We start from the raw sequence: 19,505 nt of genomic DNA, 5'->3' as shown, positions 1-19,505 counted from the left end.
AATACAACTTGAAACTTGGAGTACAACACTAGTCTCAGCCAGGCCTCACAAGTGCATGTGTTTTAAGGTCCCCAAAAGAGCTCTCCTTTAAAACACCCAGGACCACATCAGGGGACGCCGAACCATTTGATTGCCTTGCCAGACATCTCGGCTCACTACACAATCAATGGTGCTCGCAATCGGATGCACTTTTAGGCCATTTAGGAGACAAATAGCACAGGAAAACCAGTGCGCACAGCTCCAGCCGACAGTCGAACGGTGAGGTTTTGAGCGAGTTGCAACAAAATGCACGGGGCTTCTGCAGCCCACATGACTTTATTCTGAACGGAGACAAGTCTGCTCACTGGGCCGTTAGCTTTTGGACCAAAAACACGGCTCCGTCGGTGACTTTTGGACCGATATTGGCGACCAGAAAACACAAGTGAAAGAGCATTTGGCCAGCCCGGAGAAGCCGAGCTGGGTGGCTTGAGTCTACATGGTTCTCATGTCGCGTTTAAGGCCAGCCCCCTGCACGGTGTGGAGCTTCAATAGCGCAGAGCAGCGTCTACAGCAAACTACTCCTCACAGACTACCGTAAGTGTGTGTGTTTACCGGACCAAGCGAGAGACATGGCAGAAGTCGCACCAGCACCCGCCGCCGCCGCGCCGGCCAAGGCACCCAAGAAGAAGGCAGCAGCCAAGCCCAAGAAAGCGGGACCCAGCGTAGGCGAGCTCATCGTCAAGGCGGTGTCCGCCTCCAAGGAGAGGAGCGGCGTGTCCCTGGCCGCGCTCAAGAAGAGTCTGGCGGCAGGCGGCTACGACGTGGAGAAGAACAACTCCCGTGTCAAGATCGCCGTCAAGAGCCTCGTCACCAAGGGCACCCTGGTCCAGACCAAGGGCACCGGTGCCTCCGGCTCCTTCAAGCTCAACAAGAAAGCCGTCGAGGCAAAAAAGCCCGCCAAGAAAGCCGCAGCCCCCAAAGCAAAGAAGGTGGCCGCCAAGAAGCCCGCCGCGGCGAAGAAGCCCAAGAAGGTAGCAGCCAAGAAGGCCGTCGCCGCAAAGAAGTCCCCCAAGAAGGCCAAGAAGCCCGCTACACCCAAAAAGGCCGCCAAGAGCCCAAAGAAGGTGAAGAAGCCCGCCGCAGCGGCCAAGAAGGCGGCCAAGAGCCCCAAGAAGGCTACCAAGGCAGCGAAGCCCAAAGCCGCCAAGCCCAAGGCAGCCAAGGCCAAGAAGGCAGCCCCCAAGAAGAAGTAAAGCTATTACAAACGGTGTTCTACTCGACACATGTTGTTACCACAAAAGGCTCTTTTAAGAGCCACCCACCTCTTTCCATAAAAGCGCATGTCATTCCATGTACTACTTGTCGTTCACTAGGCTACTTTTACGCACCACATTTTTCCCACTCGGAGAGAGGCATATAATATAATAATAGTGCAGCAGCCTCACCAGTCATTTGTGTATGAGCCATTGTTGTGATGTGTTAGATGTGTTCCATGTCATATTGATCTTCATAATAAGAAGAATACATACTGGAGAGGACAGCAGCACCCTCACTGTGATGTGTTAATCATCATCATCCTAATACTATAGCGTATTGGAAATCGCAGCGAATAGTGCAGCTATCTATGTGTTTCCCATTTGGATGATTTGATTTGTCATAAAGTAACAAAGTCGGAGGGAAACAGAGTAGCCTAGCCCTTCTTTCTCACTCAGCTGCCTGCCTGCGGGCGGGCGGGCGGGCTTAGGGCTGACTGTCTGTCTGTCTGTCCCTCACTCCAATTGGATAAGGCCACACCGGCCCGGTGGCCAATCGCTGCCTCTTGTGGCGAGGTATAAGTAAGGCTCTCGAGGTGCCCAGCGGCTCATTCAGACTTTCTGTGACATACTGAAGCTACCAATATGAGCGGAAGAGGCAAAACCGGAGGCAAGGCCAGGGCCAAGGCAAAGACACGTTCATCCCGTGCCGGACTCCAGTTCCCCGTGGGCCGTGTGCACAGGCTGCTGCGCAAAGGCAACTACGCCGAGCGTGTGGGCGCTGGCGCACCAGTGTACCTGGCCGCCGTGCTCGAGTACCTGACTGCTGAGATCCTGGAGTTGGCCGGCAACGCTGCCCGTGACAACAAGAAGACTCGTATCATCCCCCGTCACCTGCAGCTGGCCGTCCGTAACGACGAGGAGCTGAACAAACTGCTTGGCGGCGTGACCATCGCTCAGGGTGGTGTGCTGCCCAACATCCAGGCAGTGCTGCTCCCCAAGAAGACTGAGAAGGCCGTCAAAGCCAAGTAAAATCGCTACTGCGGCTGCCACTTGACTACTCAACCCCCAAAGGCTCTTTTAAGAGCCAACCACCTAGCTCTGCAAAAGCGCAAAGTGTCCTTTCTATGACTGACTGCCACATATGAAGTATTTGGAGTGTTTGTCACATACACGGCACCATATCATGAGGCCTTAAATGAAGAGTAACACCTAGGCCTCGTTTGTCATAGCAGGCTAGAATTCGGCCGGTGACTATTATTGCGCGTAAAGTGTCGGCCCTAACAAAAGACACCAAGCGCGCCTCGGCGAGGGTGGGGGGGGGGGGTGTGATTTTGGGGCGGCACGGAGAGGCCGAGGCTCCCGTCCAATGGGCGTCGGAGGAGGCCTCCCCAACGGGCCAATCAGGGTGGTGTGGAGATGGTGTCCAATCAGCAGACGCCGCTGCCGGCTTTATAAACTTCACATAGGCATTTGGAGGCTATACTCCGACTGTGAAAGAAGGAAGCTAGCTAGCGCCATGGCCAGAACCAAGCAAACCGCTCGCAAATCCACCGGTGGCAAAGCACCCAGGAAGCAGCTCGCCACCAAGGCTGCGCGCAAGAGCGCCCCGGCCACCGGCGGCGTGAAGAAGCCTCACCGTTACAGGCCCGGCACCGTGGCTCTGAGAGAGATCCGTCGTTACCAGAAGTCCACTGAGCTGCTGATCCGCAAACTGCCCTTCCAGCGCCTGGTGAGAGAAATTGCCCAGGACTTCAAGACCGACCTGCGCTTCCAGAGTTCCGCCGTGATGGCCCTGCAGGAGGCTAGCGAGGCTTACCTGGTCGGCCTGTTCGAGGACACCAACCTGTGCGCCATCCACGCCAAGAGGGTGACCATCATGCCCAAGGACATCCAGCTGGCCCGTCGTATTCGCGGAGAGCGCGCTTAAACGATGACCTGATGTCCAAAATCCCCCAAAGGCTCTTTTAAGAGCCACCTCCATATTTCCGTCAAAGGCACAATTGTTCCATATGTACACGCCCCTCTCCAGACCGTATCATAAATAAGAGTTGGTTGTTAACTAAAGGTCACATCGAAAGGAAAAGCTGCTTATAGTATTGCAGCTTCAATATAATGTGACTAGAGTAGAACAGTCAAAGGAGGGGAAAATACAGTGATAGTAATGATATAGGGCAAAAAGTGGCAATAATTGTCACTATGTAGCTAAGAAAAACATTGCTTTGAAAGTCCCATATTGCAGTGGTGCTGAGAGACTCATGCAGAGGGGAAAACTTTCCCGTGGAGCACGGAGGCCATCTAGTGGTTAAACGTGGTTCCCTATTAGTATTTGATCTTCAGGCCAGCGTTTCCCAAACTCTGTCCTCTGCTAGAGTCTGTCAATGACTTTGTGATAATCGCCATTGATTGCAACAAAAAAAGCCGTTTTGATCTGATCATTAGCACGTCAGGGTAAAGCTGTGTGCACCCCATAATTCATGCGACTGACTAAGGTATTGACAGTAAAATGATATCTCTGTCCAACGCAAGTGAATGTATTTCGTGGGATGAAGTCAGATCCCTGATCCCATGAATAATCCCATTAATGACATACCCATCGTTAAGAGAAAAGGTATCAGGACAGCAGGAATCAATAGATGTAATCATCGACGGCTTGCAAAACAGCTGTTCTGAAACAGGACACAAGAAGCTGCAGCGATTGACCTATTATTAGTTGAGCAATTACAGAATTGCAATCACCAGTGCAGGTACGTCCTGATTGCAGCATAGTCTTCATAAGGAAGTAAATGCCTCAGCACATGACAACTTCACAGTGCTAAATATTGGATTCTACTGACTCCCATATTTGTTTGTTGGTTGTTGGGATGCCACTATCTACTAGGCTGCCAAATCCTTTTTTACAGTGTAGATACATCACCTACGCGAAAGAAGATTTGCTTGACAGCTTCAACAAACGATAAGGCCCTAAATACAGGCTGCCAGTTAAATGCAGAAATCACACAGCTAGAACGCAGGACAAAAGAGCTGGGAAAACGACATCAATCCAAAGGGATAATGTACAATAGTCAGACGCATGGCACAGGCAAAAAGTGGAATTCTCTGCGCATGCGTTGCTGTATTCCGCGCGTTTGAATGGACAGCGCGCCTCTGCTGCATCTTCACTCACGAGACAGGTAATAGCGGAGCTCCGTGGTGCTGAAAAGGCCAGCGCCTCTGTAATTGGTCACAGAATCATCCACGTTTTTTCCCAACACTTTCCCTGGTCATTGGTGTAAGATGTAGTCCTAAAGCAAAAGTTGTATAGGCATGTGGACCTTTTTTGGAGCTGGCTACACATAAAGAGAGAAAAGTAGCAATCCCTTTGGAATAAAGTAGTACAATGTAAGTGACCCTCATTTGATACTTGAGAAACATACATTCACATGACGTAGTGTTCCAAATCTGCAGGTGAAGAAAAGGGTTAAGTGAATATGATTTAAGAGCAGTCAAATGAAGTAATAGTGACATAGATTGGAAGAAATGAAATAAGTCATGTGAACATAGCATTGTGGAAAGCAATGACTTTAGAAAGGTGAAGATGATTTCCAGATTAGGTTTGTTGAAAAAGTAACTGTATCATTTGAGGTACTCTACATGGAACCTCTGCCTATTTGATGATCTGTTGTAGTTATTGTAATATATTTTTTGGACCCCATAGGTTGAGGGATGAATGCGCTGTGTGGCCATTGTGAGTAGCACTTTTGATCCAGCAGGTGTCGCGAAAATCCGTCCCTATGTGGCTTGAATGATGAGCGGACGTATTCCTTATAGGCATTGATGAATTGAATTCAGGCAGGTGTTGGCAACATGACTTCTGGTCCAGCAGGTGGCGGTGAAATGCCTCCCTATCTATACGAGTTGACCTATTCCTTTGAGCTCCTAAATGAAGCATAGGGTGTCAATCAACATTGCATCTCGGCTGAACCCTGTTGTGGGCGGTTTTCTTCCCTTAATTGGACATGATTCCGGTGTTGTTCATCTCCTCTTCATTAGTCCTTCTGCATGTCTTGCACTGAGGTGTGTGTTTGTGTTTGAAATCACTGGGCACTTGAATAATGGAACACCGGTTACTTTTATCATGCCGAGCTAGTTTGCATGGCTCATGTCATATGGATATACACCTTTCTATTGTCATGTATGTAGGTCTATGCAGGGGCGAAAATCTGATATCAACTTTGGAGGGGACAATTACATGACATTTTGTCAAGAGCAATTCCTGAGGGGGACACCAAAAGTAGTGGTGTAACACATAGCCTACATTGTAATATGGTCAATGTATATTGAGGAAGCAAAGAAATAAGGTGTTTGCCGTACTCCTAACTACCGGTACCCAAAACTACACAACAGCAATACCATTGCCTTTAACAAATCTTAGTTCAGTCACCAGTTGAAGTTGAGAGTAGGGGGTATCCATGGCATTTTCCAATTATGTTCCTATTTTACAAGTGGAAAAAATGGAGAACCTTTCATAATGTTGCCAAACAAAGACTCAACAAACTTACCTGAGACTCCCTGTCTCTGCCAGTCTGTCCCTGCATATCTGTCCCCAACTCTGCTGTCTGTGTGCCGCCTGCTCTGCCTAATGACATCATTGTGAAACATTTCCATTAGAATTTCATTTCTTTGTTATGAACATTGTATCAACTAGTCTTTGAGATATTAGGCTACTAGGGTTGTTACTATGCGTTTTGGTGTATTGAAAAATAGTCTGATGTCCGTGTTTTATTTTTGTGCCATTTTTGTAGCTGGCTGGCTACACACACAGTGTGTAGGTTATTTACAGTAGGGCTTCGATCTAAAAGGTAGCTAGCAAATGTGAAACGGATTAAAATGACAAGAGTTGACAGCTGTATGAGTTCACCATTTACACATCATATGCTGCAACCTTTTGTAATTTGAATAGTTTGTTTCATATTGGCTGGCTTCCAACAATAGCTGATTTTGCCAAGCTAGCGAGCACCACTTCAGTTTCAGTGGTGTTTGCTCTAATCTTTGCTACCCGGGTTAAATAAAGGTGAAATGAAATAAAGAAATAGTAGCTTTTGCAACGACACCATGAAATATATTTAACACAATGGTAGATGAGAGTGTAATTGACTTCAGTTTATCGCTAACCTTTGAATCACTAACTTCCATCATCTGCATGCTGATTCCATTTTTGACGACGCCACATAAATGGAATAGGTACTAGCTAGCTTAATAGTTAATATTTGCGCGATTGGAACTGGCAGTGGATCAAACCATTGTGAGGCAAAGGGCGGGGGGGTCGCAATCTTTTGAAACTTAAAAACGCGCTATTAAGTGTCTATAATCAGCACAATTGCTTTCATTGCGTATAATGAATATTATTGAAATTACATAGTTATGTTTGAGTGATACATTGGGGGGGACAAATCCTATTTTTCCCAGGATTTCCGCCCCTGGGTCTATGCCGGTCTGCCATTGGTTTTGTTAGATTTGTGAGTATTGTGTGGAATGTTGGGACATGGTTAGATCTTACTTGTTAGACATGACTGTGCTGTTGGAGCTAGTAACACAAGCAAGCATTTCCCAACACCCGGAATAACATCTGCTAAACAGGTGTATGTGGCAAATAGATTTGGATTGGATGGGTGATTAGATTAGATAGTATGTCCACTTTATGTGCTGCGGGCTAATTACCAGCAATGTCACTGTGGTCCAAGTGAAACTCCTAGCCTATAGGTGTGAAGTATCTGCACTCTAGCCTATAGAGGAACACAGCTGTTGATAATAGGGGAATGCAAGCAAGCAGTTGAAGGGAACAAGTGACAGAGTCTAACCTGCTGTTGAACACCAGGCCCCAACCAGGTACGCGGACAGAGTATTGTTCACTCCCAGTCCTATGATGTTGCTCTGTGAAGGAGGTTAGCTTCTCAGCGTCCAATTCCTGGCAGCCTTCTCCCTAGTTGATTTGTGATTGTGAGTGATTAGAGAATGTTTGCCTTCGGTATCCAAGGTGTTTGAGAATGTTGAGGACCAGTGTTCCGAGGGGCTGACTGTGACATCATAAAGCGGAATGTAGTTAGTGTGCTGTTTGAGGGATTCCAATTGAGTCCGGTGCGCTCTTCCAGACAGTGCAGTTGTGCTTCGAGTCTGCTCTCTGTGTGGTGACTTGTAAGTGGGTAAGCCTAACCCTTTACCTATTTCTCCTAACCTGCTATGACAAAGTGACTTCATGACAGTAGCTGTATCTCACCTAGTTGAAAGCTTGTCAGTCCTTCTCCTAAAAGGCAACCTGTGTTCCTTGATGTACTAAACCGAGGCCTGGCAGCCAGTAAGTAGAAGTAAGAGACAATTATGGCAACAATAAGTTGTAAGATGAAAGCTAGTCAGATTTGAGATGTTATTAAACTGCAGTGATTGATCATATTGTCTCAGCAGCTCACAGATCACTGCAGCTGTACATAGGCCATTTATAAATAGGCCAAACGACTACCTCTTCCCCTACTGTATTGATATTTTTTATTTTGCTCCTTTGCACCCCAGTATTTCATGTACTGTCAAATCTAGCATTCCAGTGTTTTAATTCGCCACCATGGCCTATTTATTGCCTTTACCTCCCTTATCTCACCTCATTTGCTCACATTGTGTTTGTTTTACTCCATGTGTAACTCTGTGTTGTTATATGTGTGGAAGTGCTTTGCTTTGTCTTGGCCAGGTCGCAGTTTGTAAATGACAACTTGTTCTCAACTTGCCTATCTGGTTAAAGAAAGGTGAAGTCAATTGAAATCCAAAATGTCTCCCTTTTGGAATGACCTGTTGACATGGGCCCTCCTCCTGTGGCGGTCATTTTCTGCAACATCTGAGGCCATCTGGCGGGCATAGTGCTATCTGGCCTATAAATGATCCACCTCATAGCAGTAATTCCATAATAAGACGCTTTGTTATTGGTTTGTGAAGAAAAGCACAATACGATATTTGCACATCCCTCTCGCCTCTGTACACATAGGAACACTAGCCCTTCATTGGGTGGGTGTCTGAGGAATGTGTTACTGCGTTTCACCTTACAGAGGTATCACCACCCTTCCCATCGGAACCTCAGGTCCTCTTGGCTCCCTGACTGTCAGGCTGGATCGTGTCTAGGGAAGAAAAAAGAAGATTGATGTTACATTACATGGCCTTCAATAGCAAAATGACTGATGAGGTGACATGACATGTGCCGTCTTCCCTGTGGCTCAGTTGGTAGAGAACGGTGTTTGCAATGCCAGGGTTGTGGGTTTGATTCCCACGGGGGGCCAGTACCAAAAAAAAAAGAAAAAAAAATAGACATTGTATGAAATGTATGCATTCACTCAAATGAGTCAAATGTCTACAATAAAGAAAAAAAAACATGATGGGCCCCTTTGGCTTTATGGCATTCCATGTGTATTTGTTTCCCCGTTGCCTACATCTTCCCCCTTTGGATTTGACGGTGTCTCAATTATGGCATGAAGGTTTTGTGTGTTACTTGTTGCGATTATGTGTGTGGAAGAGTCACCTTCGTTTCTCCTTTCTACTTGGGACCTCTATTTGAGTTCTTTAGGCCTATCTCTAGCCTACTAATTCAGTGTTTTCCAACTCCAGGGGTAGAGTAGCCTATTTTGTTGTAGCCCTGGAGAGGCACAGCTGATTCAACTACTTATCACCTTGTCCTCAATGAGTTGAATCAGGTGCAGCAACAACAACAACAACAACAACAATGTGAGGAGTCGGACACAGAGTACTAGTTGATCCCTCAGTTGTCACAGTTTGGCTTTGTTCTATCAGTATTTGACTGATGTTAGTTGCTTTCATTTGTTCTCGGTTCCTCCCTCGTTCCCTAGAACGAGCACCCTCCCCTTTGCAACAGAGGCCAGGCGAAAGCGCGCGCTTTCTGTGCCACTGGCTTCAATCAGGTCCACCAAATGCACATAATAAGCGCACCACGCACCCCGGCGTACGTCATTCATTCACTTGAACTCCGCTAGCGAACACATATACACCATGTCTGGAAGAGGCAAAGGCGGCAAGGGACTGGGAAAAGGAGGCGCCAAGCGTCACCGCAAGGTTCTCCGCGATAACATCCAGGGAATCACCAAGCCCGCTATCCGCCGTCTGGCTCGCCGTGGCGGCGTGAAGCGTATCTCCGGGCTGATCTACGAGGAGACCCGCGGTGTCCTGAAGGTGTTCCTGGAGAACGTGATCCGTGACGCCGTCACCTACACCGAGCACGCCAAGAGGAAGACCGTTACCGCCATGGACGTGGTGTACGCTCTGAAACGCCAGGGACGCACCCTGTACGGTTTCGGCGGTTAAACGCCCTCTTTTCGGAACGTCAACATCCCGACTTGAACCCAAAGGCTCTTTTAAGAGCCACCCACATGCGCTTCAAAAAGGCCAATTCCATTGTCGTAGGAAGATTTATAGAGGTCCCTTATCTAGTAAGAAACTATGAGCCACTCTGAGTGGACAGGGAGTGTTAATGACAGGAGTGTAGAAACGGTGGGATTTAGAGGCACCCGACATAAAGCCACCATGAGTCGGTAGACGTGGCTGGAGCAGAAGGGGATGTCTGACGGTGCAAAGTGGGCCGTAAGGCAATAGCCCTCCCTTTTTGAAACACACAATTCCCCACCATGGAGTAGGGGGAGGTAGGGCGCGCAGGTCTTTGTTAGGGAAGCAAGCCTCTGAGTGGAAGGCTCTGACGCGCGCTCAGCTCCACTGGGCAAATGGCAGGGGCGTGTCCACGGCCGCTGAATTTGCTTAGCTTCCTCTTCATAAGACGGGAAAGCGCCCTCCACCCCCTCATTCGTTTCTGAGAAGCAACGAGACATCAGCATCATGCCCGAGCCAGCAAAGTCCGCGCCCAAGAAGGGCTCCAAGAAAGCCGTCACCAAGACAGCAGGGAAAGGCGGCAAGAAGCGCCGAAAGTCGAGGAAGGAGAGCTACGCCATTTACGTGTACAAAGTGCTGAAGCAGGTCCACCCCGACACCGGCATCTCCTCCAAGGCCATGGGAATCATGAACTCGTTCGTGAACGACATCTTCGAGCGTATCGCCGGAGAGTCCTCTCGCCTGGCCCACTACAACAAGCGTTCCACCATCACCTCCAGGGAGATCCAGACCGCCGTGCGCCTGCTACTCCCCGGCGAGTTGGCCAAACACGCAGTGTCCGAGGGCACCAAGGCCGTGACCAAGTACACCAGTTCCAAGTAAACAGCCCGTTTGGAGTGCTGTACTAACCCAAAGGCTCTTTTAAGAGCCACCCACCCTGTCAGTGAAAAAAGCAAATCCATCAGGAGCAAATGAATGTGTTCCACTGTATCATTTAGAGTGGGGGGGGTTGGCGCCTTTTTCGGTGTCTTTGTCTGCAGGACATGTCAAACAGGGGTGACATGAATTCCAGGTGAAAGGTGTTATAAGTGAATAGAAGAAATGGCCCTATAGCCTAATGACGTCGACCTGTAAAGAGGCCCTATCCAGTGGAGGAAGAATATGAATGTGGGATTCCACTAGTGCTCCAATGACTATACAACAGGGAGGAGAAAAATCAAGTAGAGAGAGAGAGAGAGAGAGATACAGCCCTTGTTCCACTCACTAACTAGAGAGACACTCCCTAGGCCTATATCAGGGCGACCAAGCACATGGGGCGCCAGCCTCCATAGCGCCGGCCGGGCAAACAGACACCAAGACCCACAGACACAAAGACCGGCACGAGTCACGCTGCGGAGTCAGAGAAGAAAAGAAGAGAAAAACACACACACACACACACAGTGCAAGTAAACATGGCGTTGGACAATGTATATATATATATATATATATATCTCGTGTGCGTCCTGGACACATGACGAATACAACTTGAAACTTGGAGTACAACACTAGTCTCAGCCAGGCCTCACAAGTGCATGTGTTTTAAGGTCCCCAAAAGAGCTCTCCTTTAAAACACCCAGGACCACATCAGGGGACGCCGAACCATTTGATTGCCTTGCCAGACATCTCGGCTCACTACACAATCAATGGTGCTCGCAATCGGATGCACTTTTAGGCCATTTAGGAGACAAATAGCACAGGAAAACCAGTGCGCACAGCTCCAGCCGACAGTCGAACGGTGAGGTTTTGAGCGAGTTGCAACAAAATGCACGGGGCTTCTGCAGCCCACATGACTTTATTCTGAACGGAGACAAGTCTGCTCACTGGGCCGTTAGCTTTTGGACCAAAAACACGGCTCCGTCGGTGACTTTTGGACCGATATTGGCGACCAGAAAACACAAGTGAAAGAGCATTTGGCCAGCCCGGAGAAGCCGAGCTGGGTGGCTTGAGTCTACATGGTTCTCATGTCGCGTTTAAGGCCAGCCCCCTGCACGGTGTGGAGCTTCAATAGCGCAGAGCAGCGTCTACAGCAAACTACTCCTCACAGACTACCGTAAGTGTGTGTGTTTACCGGACCAAGCGAGAGACATGGCAGAAGTCGCACCAGCACCCGCCGCCGCCGCGCCGGCCAAGGCACCCAAGAAGAAGGCAGCAGCCAAGCCCAAGAAAGCGGGACCCAGCGTAGGCGAGCTCATCGTCAAGGCGGTGTCCGCCTCCAAGGAGAGGAGCGGCGTGTCCCTGGCCGCGCTCAAGAAGAGTCTGGCGGCAGGCGGCTACGACGTGGAGAAGAACAACTCCCGTGTCAAGATCGCCGTCAAGAGCCTCGTCACCAAGGGCACCCTGGTCCAGACCAAGGGCACCGGTGCCTCCGGCTCCTTCAAGCTCAACAAGAAAGCCGTCGAGGCAAAAAAGCCCGCCAAGAAAGCCGCAGCCCCCAAAGCAAAGAAGGTGGCCGCCAAGAAGCCCGCCGCGGCGAAGAAGCCCAAGAAGGTAGCAGCCAAGAAGGCCGTCGCCGCAAAGAAGTCCCCCAAGAAGGCCAAGAAGCCCGCTACACCCAAAAAGGCCGCCAAGAGCCCAAAGAAGGTGAAGAAGCCCGCCGCAGCGGCCAAGAAGGCGGCCAAGAGCCCCAAGAAGGCTACCAAGGCAGCGAAGCCCAAAGCCGCCAAGCCCAAGGCAGCCAAGGCCAAGAAGGCAGCCCCCAAGAAGAAGTAAAGCTATTACAAACGGTGTTCTACTCGACACATGTTGTTACCACAAAAGGCTCTTTTAAGAGCCACCCACCTCTTTCCATAAAAGCGCATGTCATTCCATGTACTACTTGTCGTTCACTAGGCTACTTTTACGCACCACATTTTTCCCACTCGGAGAGAGGCATATAATATAATAATAGTGCAGCAGCCTCACCAGTCATTTGTGTATGAGCCATTGTTGTGATGTGTTAGATGTGTTCCATGTCATATTGATCTTCATAATAAGAAGAATACATACTGGAGAGGACAGCAGCACCCTCACTGTGATGTGTTAATCATCATCATCCTAATACTATAGCGTATTGGAAATCGCAGCGAATAGTGCAGCTATCTATGTGTTTCCCATTTGGATGATTTGATTTGTCATAAAGTAACAAAGTCGGAGGGAAACAGAGTAGCCTAGCCCTTCTTTCTCACTCAGCTGCCTGCCTGCGGGCGGGCGGGCGGGCTTAGGGCTGACTGTCTGTCTGTCTGTCCCTCACTCCAATTGGATAAGGCCACACCGGCCCGGTGGCCAATCGCTGCCTCTTGTGGCGAGGTATAAGTAAGGCTCTCGAGGTGCCCAGCGGCTCATTCAGACTTTCTGTGACATACTGAAGCTACCAATATGAGCGGAAGAGGCAAAACCGGAGGCAAGGCCAGGGCCAAGGCAAAGACACGTTCATCCCGTGCCGGACTCCAGTTCCCCGTGGGCCGTGTGCACAGGCTGCTGCGCAAAGGCAACTACGCCGAGCGTGTGGGCGCTGGCGCACCAGTGTACCTGGCCGCCGTGCTCGAGTACCTGACTGCTGAGATCCTGGAGTTGGCCGGCAACGCTGCCCGTGACAACAAGAAGACTCGTATCATCCCCCGTCACCTGCAGCTGGCCGTCCGTAACGACGAGGAGCTGAACAAACTGCTTGGCGGCGTGACCATCGCTCAGGGTGGTGTGCTGCCCAACATCCAGGCAGTGCTGCTCCCCAAGAAGACTGAGAAGGCCGTCAAAGCCAAGTAAAATCGCTACTGCGGCTGCCACTTGACTACTCAACCCCCAAAGGCTCTTTTAAGAGCCAACCACCTAGCTCTGCAAAAGCGCAAAGTGTCCTTTCTATGACTGACTGCCACATATGAAGTATTTGGAGTGTTTGTCACATACACGGCACCATATCATGAGGCCTTAAATGAAGAGTAACACCTAGGCCTCGTTTGTCATAGCAGGCTAGAATTCGGCCGGTGACTATTATTGCGCGTAAAGTGTCGGCCCTAACAAAAGACACCAAGCGCGCCTCGGCGAGGGTGGGGGGGGGGGTGTGATTTTGGGGCGGCACGGAGAGGCCGAGGCTCCCGTCCAATGGGCGTCGGAGGAGGCCTCCCCAACGGGCCAATCAGGGTGGTGTGGAGATGGTGTCCAATCAGCAGACGCCGCTGCCGGCTTTATAAACTTCACATAGGCATTTGGAGGCTATACTCCGACTGTGAAAGAAGGAAGCTAGCTAGCGCCATGGCCAGAACCAAGCAAACCGCTCGCAAATCCACCGGTGGCAAAGCACCCAGGAAGCAGCTCGCCACCAAGGCTGCGCGCAAGAGCGCCCCGGCCACCGGCGGCGTGAAGAAGCCTCACCGTTACAGGCCCGGCACCGTGGCTCTGAGAGAGATCCGTCGTTACCAGAAGTCCACTGAGCTGCTGATCCGCAAACTGCCCTTCCAGCGCCTGGTGAGAGAAATTGCCCAGGACTTCAAGACCGACCTGCGCTTCCAGAGTTCCGCCGTGATGGCCCTGCAGGAGGCTAGCGAGGCTTACCTGGTCGGCCTGTTCGAGGACACCAACCTGTGCGCCATCCACGCCAAGAGGGTGACCATCATGCCCAAGGACATCCAGCTGGCCCGTCGTATTCGCGGAGAGCGCGCTTAAACGATGACCTGATGTCCAAAATCCCCCAAAGGCTCTTTTAAGAGCCACCTCCATATTTCCGTCAAAGGCACAATTGTTCCATATGTACACGCCCCTCTCCAGACCGTATCATAAATAAGAGTTGGTTGTTAACTAAAGGTCACATCGAAAGGAAAAGCTGCTTATAGTATTGCAGCTTCAATATAATGTGACTAGAGTAGAACAGTCAAAGGAGGGGAAAATACAGTGATAGTAATGATATAGGGCAAAAAGTGGCAATAATTGTCACTATGTAGCTAAGAAAAACATTGCTTTGAAAGTCCCATATTGCAGTGGTGCTGAGAGACTCATGCAGAGGGGAAAACTTTCCCGTGGAGCACGGAGGCCATCTAGTGGTTAAACGTGGTTCCCTATTAGTATTTGATCTTCAGGCCAGCGTTTCCCAAACTCTGTCCTCTGCTAGAGTCTGTCAATGACTTTGTGATAATCGCCATTGATTGCAACAAAAAAAGCCGTTTTGATCTGATCATTAGCACGTCAGGGTAAAGCTGTGTGCACCCCATAATTCATGCGACTGACTAAGGTATTGACAGTAAAATGATATCTCTGTCCAACGCAAGTGAATGTATTTCGTGGGATGAAGTCAGATCCCTGATCCCATGAATAATCCCATTAATGACATACCCATCGTTAAGAGAAAAGGTATCAGGACAGCAGGAATCAATAGATGTAATCATCGACGGCTTGCAAAACAGCTGTTCTGAAACAGGACACAAGAAGCTGCAGCGATTGACCTATTATTAGTTGAGCAATTACAGAATTGCAATCACCAGTGCAGGTACGTCCTGATTGCAGCATAGTCTTCATAAGGAAGTAAATGCCTCAGCACATGACAACTTCACAGTGCTAAATATTGGATTCTACTGACTCCCATATTTGTTTGTTGGTTGTTGGGATGCCACTATCTACTAGGCTGCCAAATCCTTTTTTACAGTGTAGATACATCACCTACGCGAAAGAAGATTTGCTTGACAGCTTCAACAAACGATAAGGCCCTAAATACAGGCTGCCAGTTAAATGCAGAAATCACACAGCTAGAACGCAGGACAAAAGAGCTGGGAAAACGACATCAATCCAAAGGGATAATGTACAATAGTCAGACGCATGGCACAGGCAAAAAGTGGAATTCTCTGCGCATGCGTTGCTGTATTCCGCGCGTTTGAATGGACAGCGCGCCTCTGCTGCATCTTCACTCACGAGACAGGTAATAGCGGAGCTCCGTGGTGCTGAAAAGGCCAGCGCCTCTGTAATTGGTCACAGAATCATCCACGTTTTTTCCCAACACTTTCCCTGGTCATTGGTGTAAGATGTAGTCCTAAAGCAAAAGTTGTATAGGCATGTGGACCTTTTTTGGAGCTGGCTACACATAAAGAGAGAAAAGTAGCAATCCCTTTGGAATAAAGTAGTACAATGTAAGTGACCCTCATTTGATACTTGAGAAACATACATTCACATGACGTAGTGTTCCAAATCTGCAGGTGAAGAAAAGGGTTAAGTGAATATGATTTAAGAGCAGTCAAATGAAGTAATAGTGACATAGATTGGAAGAAATGAAATAAGTCATGTGAACATAGCATTGTGGAAAGCAATGACTTTAGAAAGGTGAAGATGATTTCCAGATTAGGTTTGTTGAAAAAGTAACTGTATCATTTGAGGTACTCTACATGGAACCTCTGCCTATTTGATGATCTGTTGTAGTTATTGTAATATATTTTTTGGACCCCATAGGTTGAGGGATGAATGCGCTGTGTGGCCATTGTGAGTAGCACTTTTGATCCAGCAGGTGTCGCGAAAATCCGTCCCTATGTGGCTTGAATGATGAGCGGACGTATTCCTTATAGGCATTGATGAATTGAATTCAGGCAGGTGTTGGCAACATGACTTCTGGTCCAGCAGGTGGCGGTGAAATGCCTCCCTATCTATACGAGTTGACCTATTCCTTTGAGCTCCTAAATGAAGCATAGGGTGTCAATCAACATTGCATCTCGGCTGAACCCTGTTGTGGGCGGTTTTCTTCCCTTAATTGGACATGATTCCGGTGTTGTTCATCTCCTCTTCATTAGTCCTTCTGCATGTCTTGCACTGAGGTGTGTGTTTGTGTTTGAAATCACTGGGCACTTGAATAATGGAACACCGGTTACTTTTATCATGCCGAGCTAGTTTGCATGGCTCATGTCATATGGATATACACCTTTCTATTGTCATGTATGTAGGTCTATGCAGGGGCGAAAATCTGATATCAACTTTGGAGGGGACAATTACATGACATTTTGTCAAGAGCAATTCCTGAGGGGGACACCAAAAGTAGTGGTGTAACACATAGCCTACATTGTAATATGGTCAATGTATATTGAGGAAGCAAAGAAATAAGGTGTTTGCCGTACTCCTAACTACCGGTACCCAAAACTACACAACAGCAATACCATTGCCTTTAACAAATCTTAGTTCAGTCACCAGTTGAAGTTGAGAGTAGGGGGTATCCATGGCATTTTCCAATTATGTTCCTATTTTACAAGTGGAAAAAATGGAGAACCTTTCATAATGTTGCCAAACAAAGACTCAACAAACTTACCTGAGACTCCCTGTCTCTGCCAGTCTGTCCCTGCATATCTGTCCCCAACTCTGCTGTCTGTGTGCCGCCTGCTCTGCCTAATGACATCATTGTGAAACATTTCCATTAGAATTTCATTTCTTTGTTATGAACATTGTATCAACTAGTCTTTGAGATATTAGGCTACTAGGGTTGTTACTATGCGTTTTGGTGTATTGAAAAATAGTCTGATGTCCGTGTTTTATTTTTGTGCCATTTTTGTAGCTGGCTGGCTACACACACAGTGTGTAGGTTATTTACAGTAGGGCTTCGATCTAAAAGGTAGCTAGCAAATGTGAAACGGATTAAAATGACAAGAGTTGACAGCTGTATGAGTTCACCATTTACACATCATATGCTGCAACCTTTTGTAATTTGAATAGTTTGTTTCATATTGGCTGGCTTCCAACAATAGCTGATTTTGCCAAGCTAGCGAGCACCACTTCAGTTTCAGTGGTGTTTGCTCTAATCTTTGCTACCCGGGTTAAATAAAGGTGAAATGAAATAAAGAAATAGTAGCTTTTGCAACGACACCATGAAATATATTTAACACAATGGTAGATGAGAGTGTAATTGACTTCAGTTTATCGCTAACCTTTGAATCACTAACTTCCATCATCTGCATGCTGATTCCATTTTTGACGACGCCACATAAATGGAATAGGTACTAGCTAGCTTAATAGTTAATATTTGCGCGATTGGAACTGGCAGTGGATCAAACCATTGTGAGGCAAAGGGCGGGGGGGTCGCAATCTTTTGAAACTTAAAAACGCGCTATTAAGTGTCTATAATCAGCACAATTGCTTTCATTGCGTATAATGAATATTATTGAAATTACATAGTTATGTTTGAGTGATACATTGGGGGGGACAAATCCTATTTTTCCCAGGATTTCCGCCCCTGGGTCTATGCCGGTCTGCCATTGGTTTTGTTAGATTTGTGAGTATTGTGTGGAATGTTGGGACATGGTTAGATCTTACTTGTTAGACATGACTGTGCTGTTGGAGCTAGTAACACAAGCAAGCATTTCCCAACACCCGGAATAACATCTGCTAAACAGGTGTATGTGGCAAATAGATTTGGATTGGATGGGTGATTAGATTAGATAGTATGTCCACTTTATGTGCTGCGGGCTAATTACCAGCAATGTCACTGTGGTCCAAGTGAAACTCCTAGCCTATAGGTGTGAAGTATCTGCACTCTAGCCTATAGAGGAACACAGCTGTTGATAATAGGGGAATGCAAGCAAGCAGTTGAAGGGAACAAGTGACAGAGTCTAACCTGCTGTTGAACACCAGGCCCCAACCAGGTACGCGGACAGAGTATTGTTCACTCCCAGTCCTATGATGTTGCTCTGTGAAGGAGGTTAGCTTCTCAGCGTCCAATTCCTGGCAGCCTTCTCCCTAGTTGATTTGTGATTGTGAGTGATTAGAGAATGTTTGCCTTCGGTATCCAAGGTGTTTGAGAATGTTGAGGACCAGTGTTCCGAGGGGCTGACTGTGACATCATAAAGCGGAATGTAGTTAGTGTGCTGTTTGAGGGATTCCAATTGAGTCCGGTGCGCTCTTCCAGACAGTGCAGTTGTGCTTCGAGTCTGCTCTCTGTGTGGTGACTTGTAAGTGGGTAAGCCTAACCCTTTACCTATTTCTCCTAACCTGCTATGACAAAGTGACTTCATGACAGTAGCTGTATCTCACCTAGTTGAAAGCTTGTCAGTCCTTCTCCTAAAAGGCAACCTGTGTTCCTTGATGTACTAAACCGAGGCCTGGCAGCCAGTAAGTAGAAGTAAGAGACAATTATGGCAACAATAAGTTGTAAGATGAAAGCTAGTCAGATTTGAGATGTTATTAAACTGCAGTGATTGATCATATTGTCTCAGCAGCTCACAGATCACTGCAGCTGTACATAGGCCATTTATAAATAGGCCAAACGACTACCTCTTCCCCTACTGTATTGATATTTTTTATTTTGCTCCTTTGCACCCCAGTATTTCATGTACTGTCAAATCTAGCATTCCAGTGTTTTAATTCGCCACCATGGCCTATTTATTGCCTTTACCTCCCTTATCTCACCTCATTTGCTCACATTGTGTTTGTTTTACTCCATGTGTAACTCTGTGTTGTTATATGTGTGGAAGTGCTTTGCTTTGTCTTGGCCAGGTCGCAGTTTGTAAATGACAACTTGTTCTCAACTTGCCTATCTGGTTAAAGAAAGGTGAAGTCAATTGAAATCCAAAATGTCTCCCTTTTGGAATGACCTGTTGACATGGGCCCTCCTCCTGTGGCGGTCATTTTCTGCAACATCTGAGGCCATCTGGCGGGCATAGTGCTATCTGGCCTATAAATGATCCACCTCATAGCAGTAATTCCATAATAAGACGCTTTGTTATTGGTTTGTGAAGAAAAGCACAATACGATATTTGCACATCCCTCTCGCCTCTGTACACATAGGAACACTAGCCCTTCATTGGGTGGGTGTCTGAGGAATGTGTTACTGCGTTTCACCTTACAGAGGTATCACCACCCTTCCCATCGGAACCTCAGGTCCTCTTGGCTCCCTGACTGTCAGGCTGGATCGTGTCTAGGGAAGAAAAAAGAAGATTGATGTTACATTAC

General features: G+C 47.9%; 8 protein-coding genes across 8 annotated transcripts; all 8 read left to right on the top strand.

Moving 5' to 3' along the window:
- Positions 1–422: 422 nt before the first annotated feature.
- LOC123725486 (histone H1) lies at positions 423–1,330 on the top strand. Its single transcript, XM_045691337.2, has one exon. The coding sequence runs from the start codon at positions 609–611 to the stop codon at positions 1,230–1,232; it is 624 nt and encodes a 207-aa protein (XP_045547293.1). The 5' UTR covers positions 423–608; the 3' UTR covers positions 1,233–1,330.
- Positions 1,331–1,832: 502 nt separating this feature from the next.
- Positions 1,833–2,326, top strand: LOC123725492 (histone H2A). Its single transcript, XM_045691343.2, has one exon. The coding sequence runs from the start codon at positions 1,878–1,880 to the stop codon at positions 2,262–2,264; it is 387 nt and encodes a 128-aa protein (XP_045547299.1). The 5' UTR covers positions 1,833–1,877; the 3' UTR covers positions 2,265–2,326.
- A 374-nt stretch (positions 2,327–2,700) lies between these two features.
- Positions 2,701–3,287, top strand: LOC145859474 (histone H3). Its single transcript, XM_082958947.1, has one exon. The coding sequence runs from the start codon at positions 2,752–2,754 to the stop codon at positions 3,160–3,162; it is 411 nt and encodes a 136-aa protein (XP_082815073.1). The 5' UTR covers positions 2,701–2,751; the 3' UTR covers positions 3,163–3,287.
- Positions 3,288–9,041: 5,754 nt separating this feature from the next.
- LOC145859477 (histone H4) lies at positions 9,042–9,630 on the top strand. The gene has a single exon (XM_082958951.1). It carries the CDS (start codon positions 9,255–9,257, stop codon positions 9,564–9,566), a length of 312 nt encoding a protein of 103 aa, XP_082815077.1. The 5' UTR covers positions 9,042–9,254; the 3' UTR covers positions 9,567–9,630.
- A 413-nt stretch (positions 9,631–10,043) lies between these two features.
- LOC123725500 (histone H2B) lies at positions 10,044–10,519 on the top strand. The gene has a single exon (XM_045691351.2). The coding sequence runs from the start codon at positions 10,092–10,094 to the stop codon at positions 10,464–10,466; it is 375 nt and encodes a 124-aa protein (XP_045547307.1). The 5' UTR covers positions 10,044–10,091; the 3' UTR covers positions 10,467–10,519.
- Positions 10,520–11,522: 1,003 nt separating this feature from the next.
- On the top strand, positions 11,523–12,430 carry LOC123725487 (histone H1). The gene has a single exon (XM_045691338.2). It carries the CDS (start codon positions 11,709–11,711, stop codon positions 12,330–12,332), a length of 624 nt encoding a protein of 207 aa, XP_045547294.1. The 5' UTR covers positions 11,523–11,708; the 3' UTR covers positions 12,333–12,430.
- Positions 12,431–12,932: 502 nt separating this feature from the next.
- LOC123725495 (histone H2A) lies at positions 12,933–13,426 on the top strand. The gene has a single exon (XM_045691346.2). The coding sequence runs from the start codon at positions 12,978–12,980 to the stop codon at positions 13,362–13,364; it is 387 nt and encodes a 128-aa protein (XP_045547302.1). The 5' UTR covers positions 12,933–12,977; the 3' UTR covers positions 13,365–13,426.
- Positions 13,427–13,799: 373 nt separating this feature from the next.
- On the top strand, positions 13,800–14,386 carry LOC145859472 (histone H3). The gene has a single exon (XM_082958945.1). The coding sequence runs from the start codon at positions 13,851–13,853 to the stop codon at positions 14,259–14,261; it is 411 nt and encodes a 136-aa protein (XP_082815071.1). The 5' UTR covers positions 13,800–13,850; the 3' UTR covers positions 14,262–14,386.
- Positions 14,387–19,505: the final 5,119 nt, after the last annotated feature.

Source organism: Salmo salar, chromosome 12 (genome assembly GCF_965601325.2).
Source record: "Salmo salar chromosome 12, fSalSal1, whole genome shotgun sequence".
Classification (NCBI taxonomy): Eukaryota; Metazoa; Chordata; class Actinopteri; order Salmoniformes; family Salmonidae; genus Salmo; species Salmo salar.
This window is presented reverse-complemented; position numbering and strand designations above follow the sequence as displayed.

What these genes read in the sequence shown, in the direction of transcription:
- LOC123725486 (XM_045691337.2), top strand. Translation starts at nt 609, where the DNA reads ATGGCAGAAGTCGCACCAGCACCCGCCGCCGCCGCGCCGGCCAAGGCA.
- LOC123725492 (XM_045691343.2), top strand. Translation starts at nt 1,878, where the DNA reads ATGAGCGGAAGAGGCAAAACCGGAGGCAAGGCCAGGGCCAAGGCAAAG.
- LOC145859474 (XM_082958947.1), top strand. Translation starts at nt 2,752, where the DNA reads ATGGCCAGAACCAAGCAAACCGCTCGCAAATCCACCGGTGGCAAAGCA.
- LOC145859477 (XM_082958951.1), top strand. Translation starts at nt 9,255, where the DNA reads ATGTCTGGAAGAGGCAAAGGCGGCAAGGGACTGGGAAAAGGAGGCGCC.
- LOC123725500 (XM_045691351.2), top strand. Translation starts at nt 10,092, where the DNA reads ATGCCCGAGCCAGCAAAGTCCGCGCCCAAGAAGGGCTCCAAGAAAGCC.
- LOC123725487 (XM_045691338.2), top strand. Translation starts at nt 11,709, where the DNA reads ATGGCAGAAGTCGCACCAGCACCCGCCGCCGCCGCGCCGGCCAAGGCA.
- LOC123725495 (XM_045691346.2), top strand. Translation starts at nt 12,978, where the DNA reads ATGAGCGGAAGAGGCAAAACCGGAGGCAAGGCCAGGGCCAAGGCAAAG.
- LOC145859472 (XM_082958945.1), top strand. Translation starts at nt 13,851, where the DNA reads ATGGCCAGAACCAAGCAAACCGCTCGCAAATCCACCGGTGGCAAAGCA.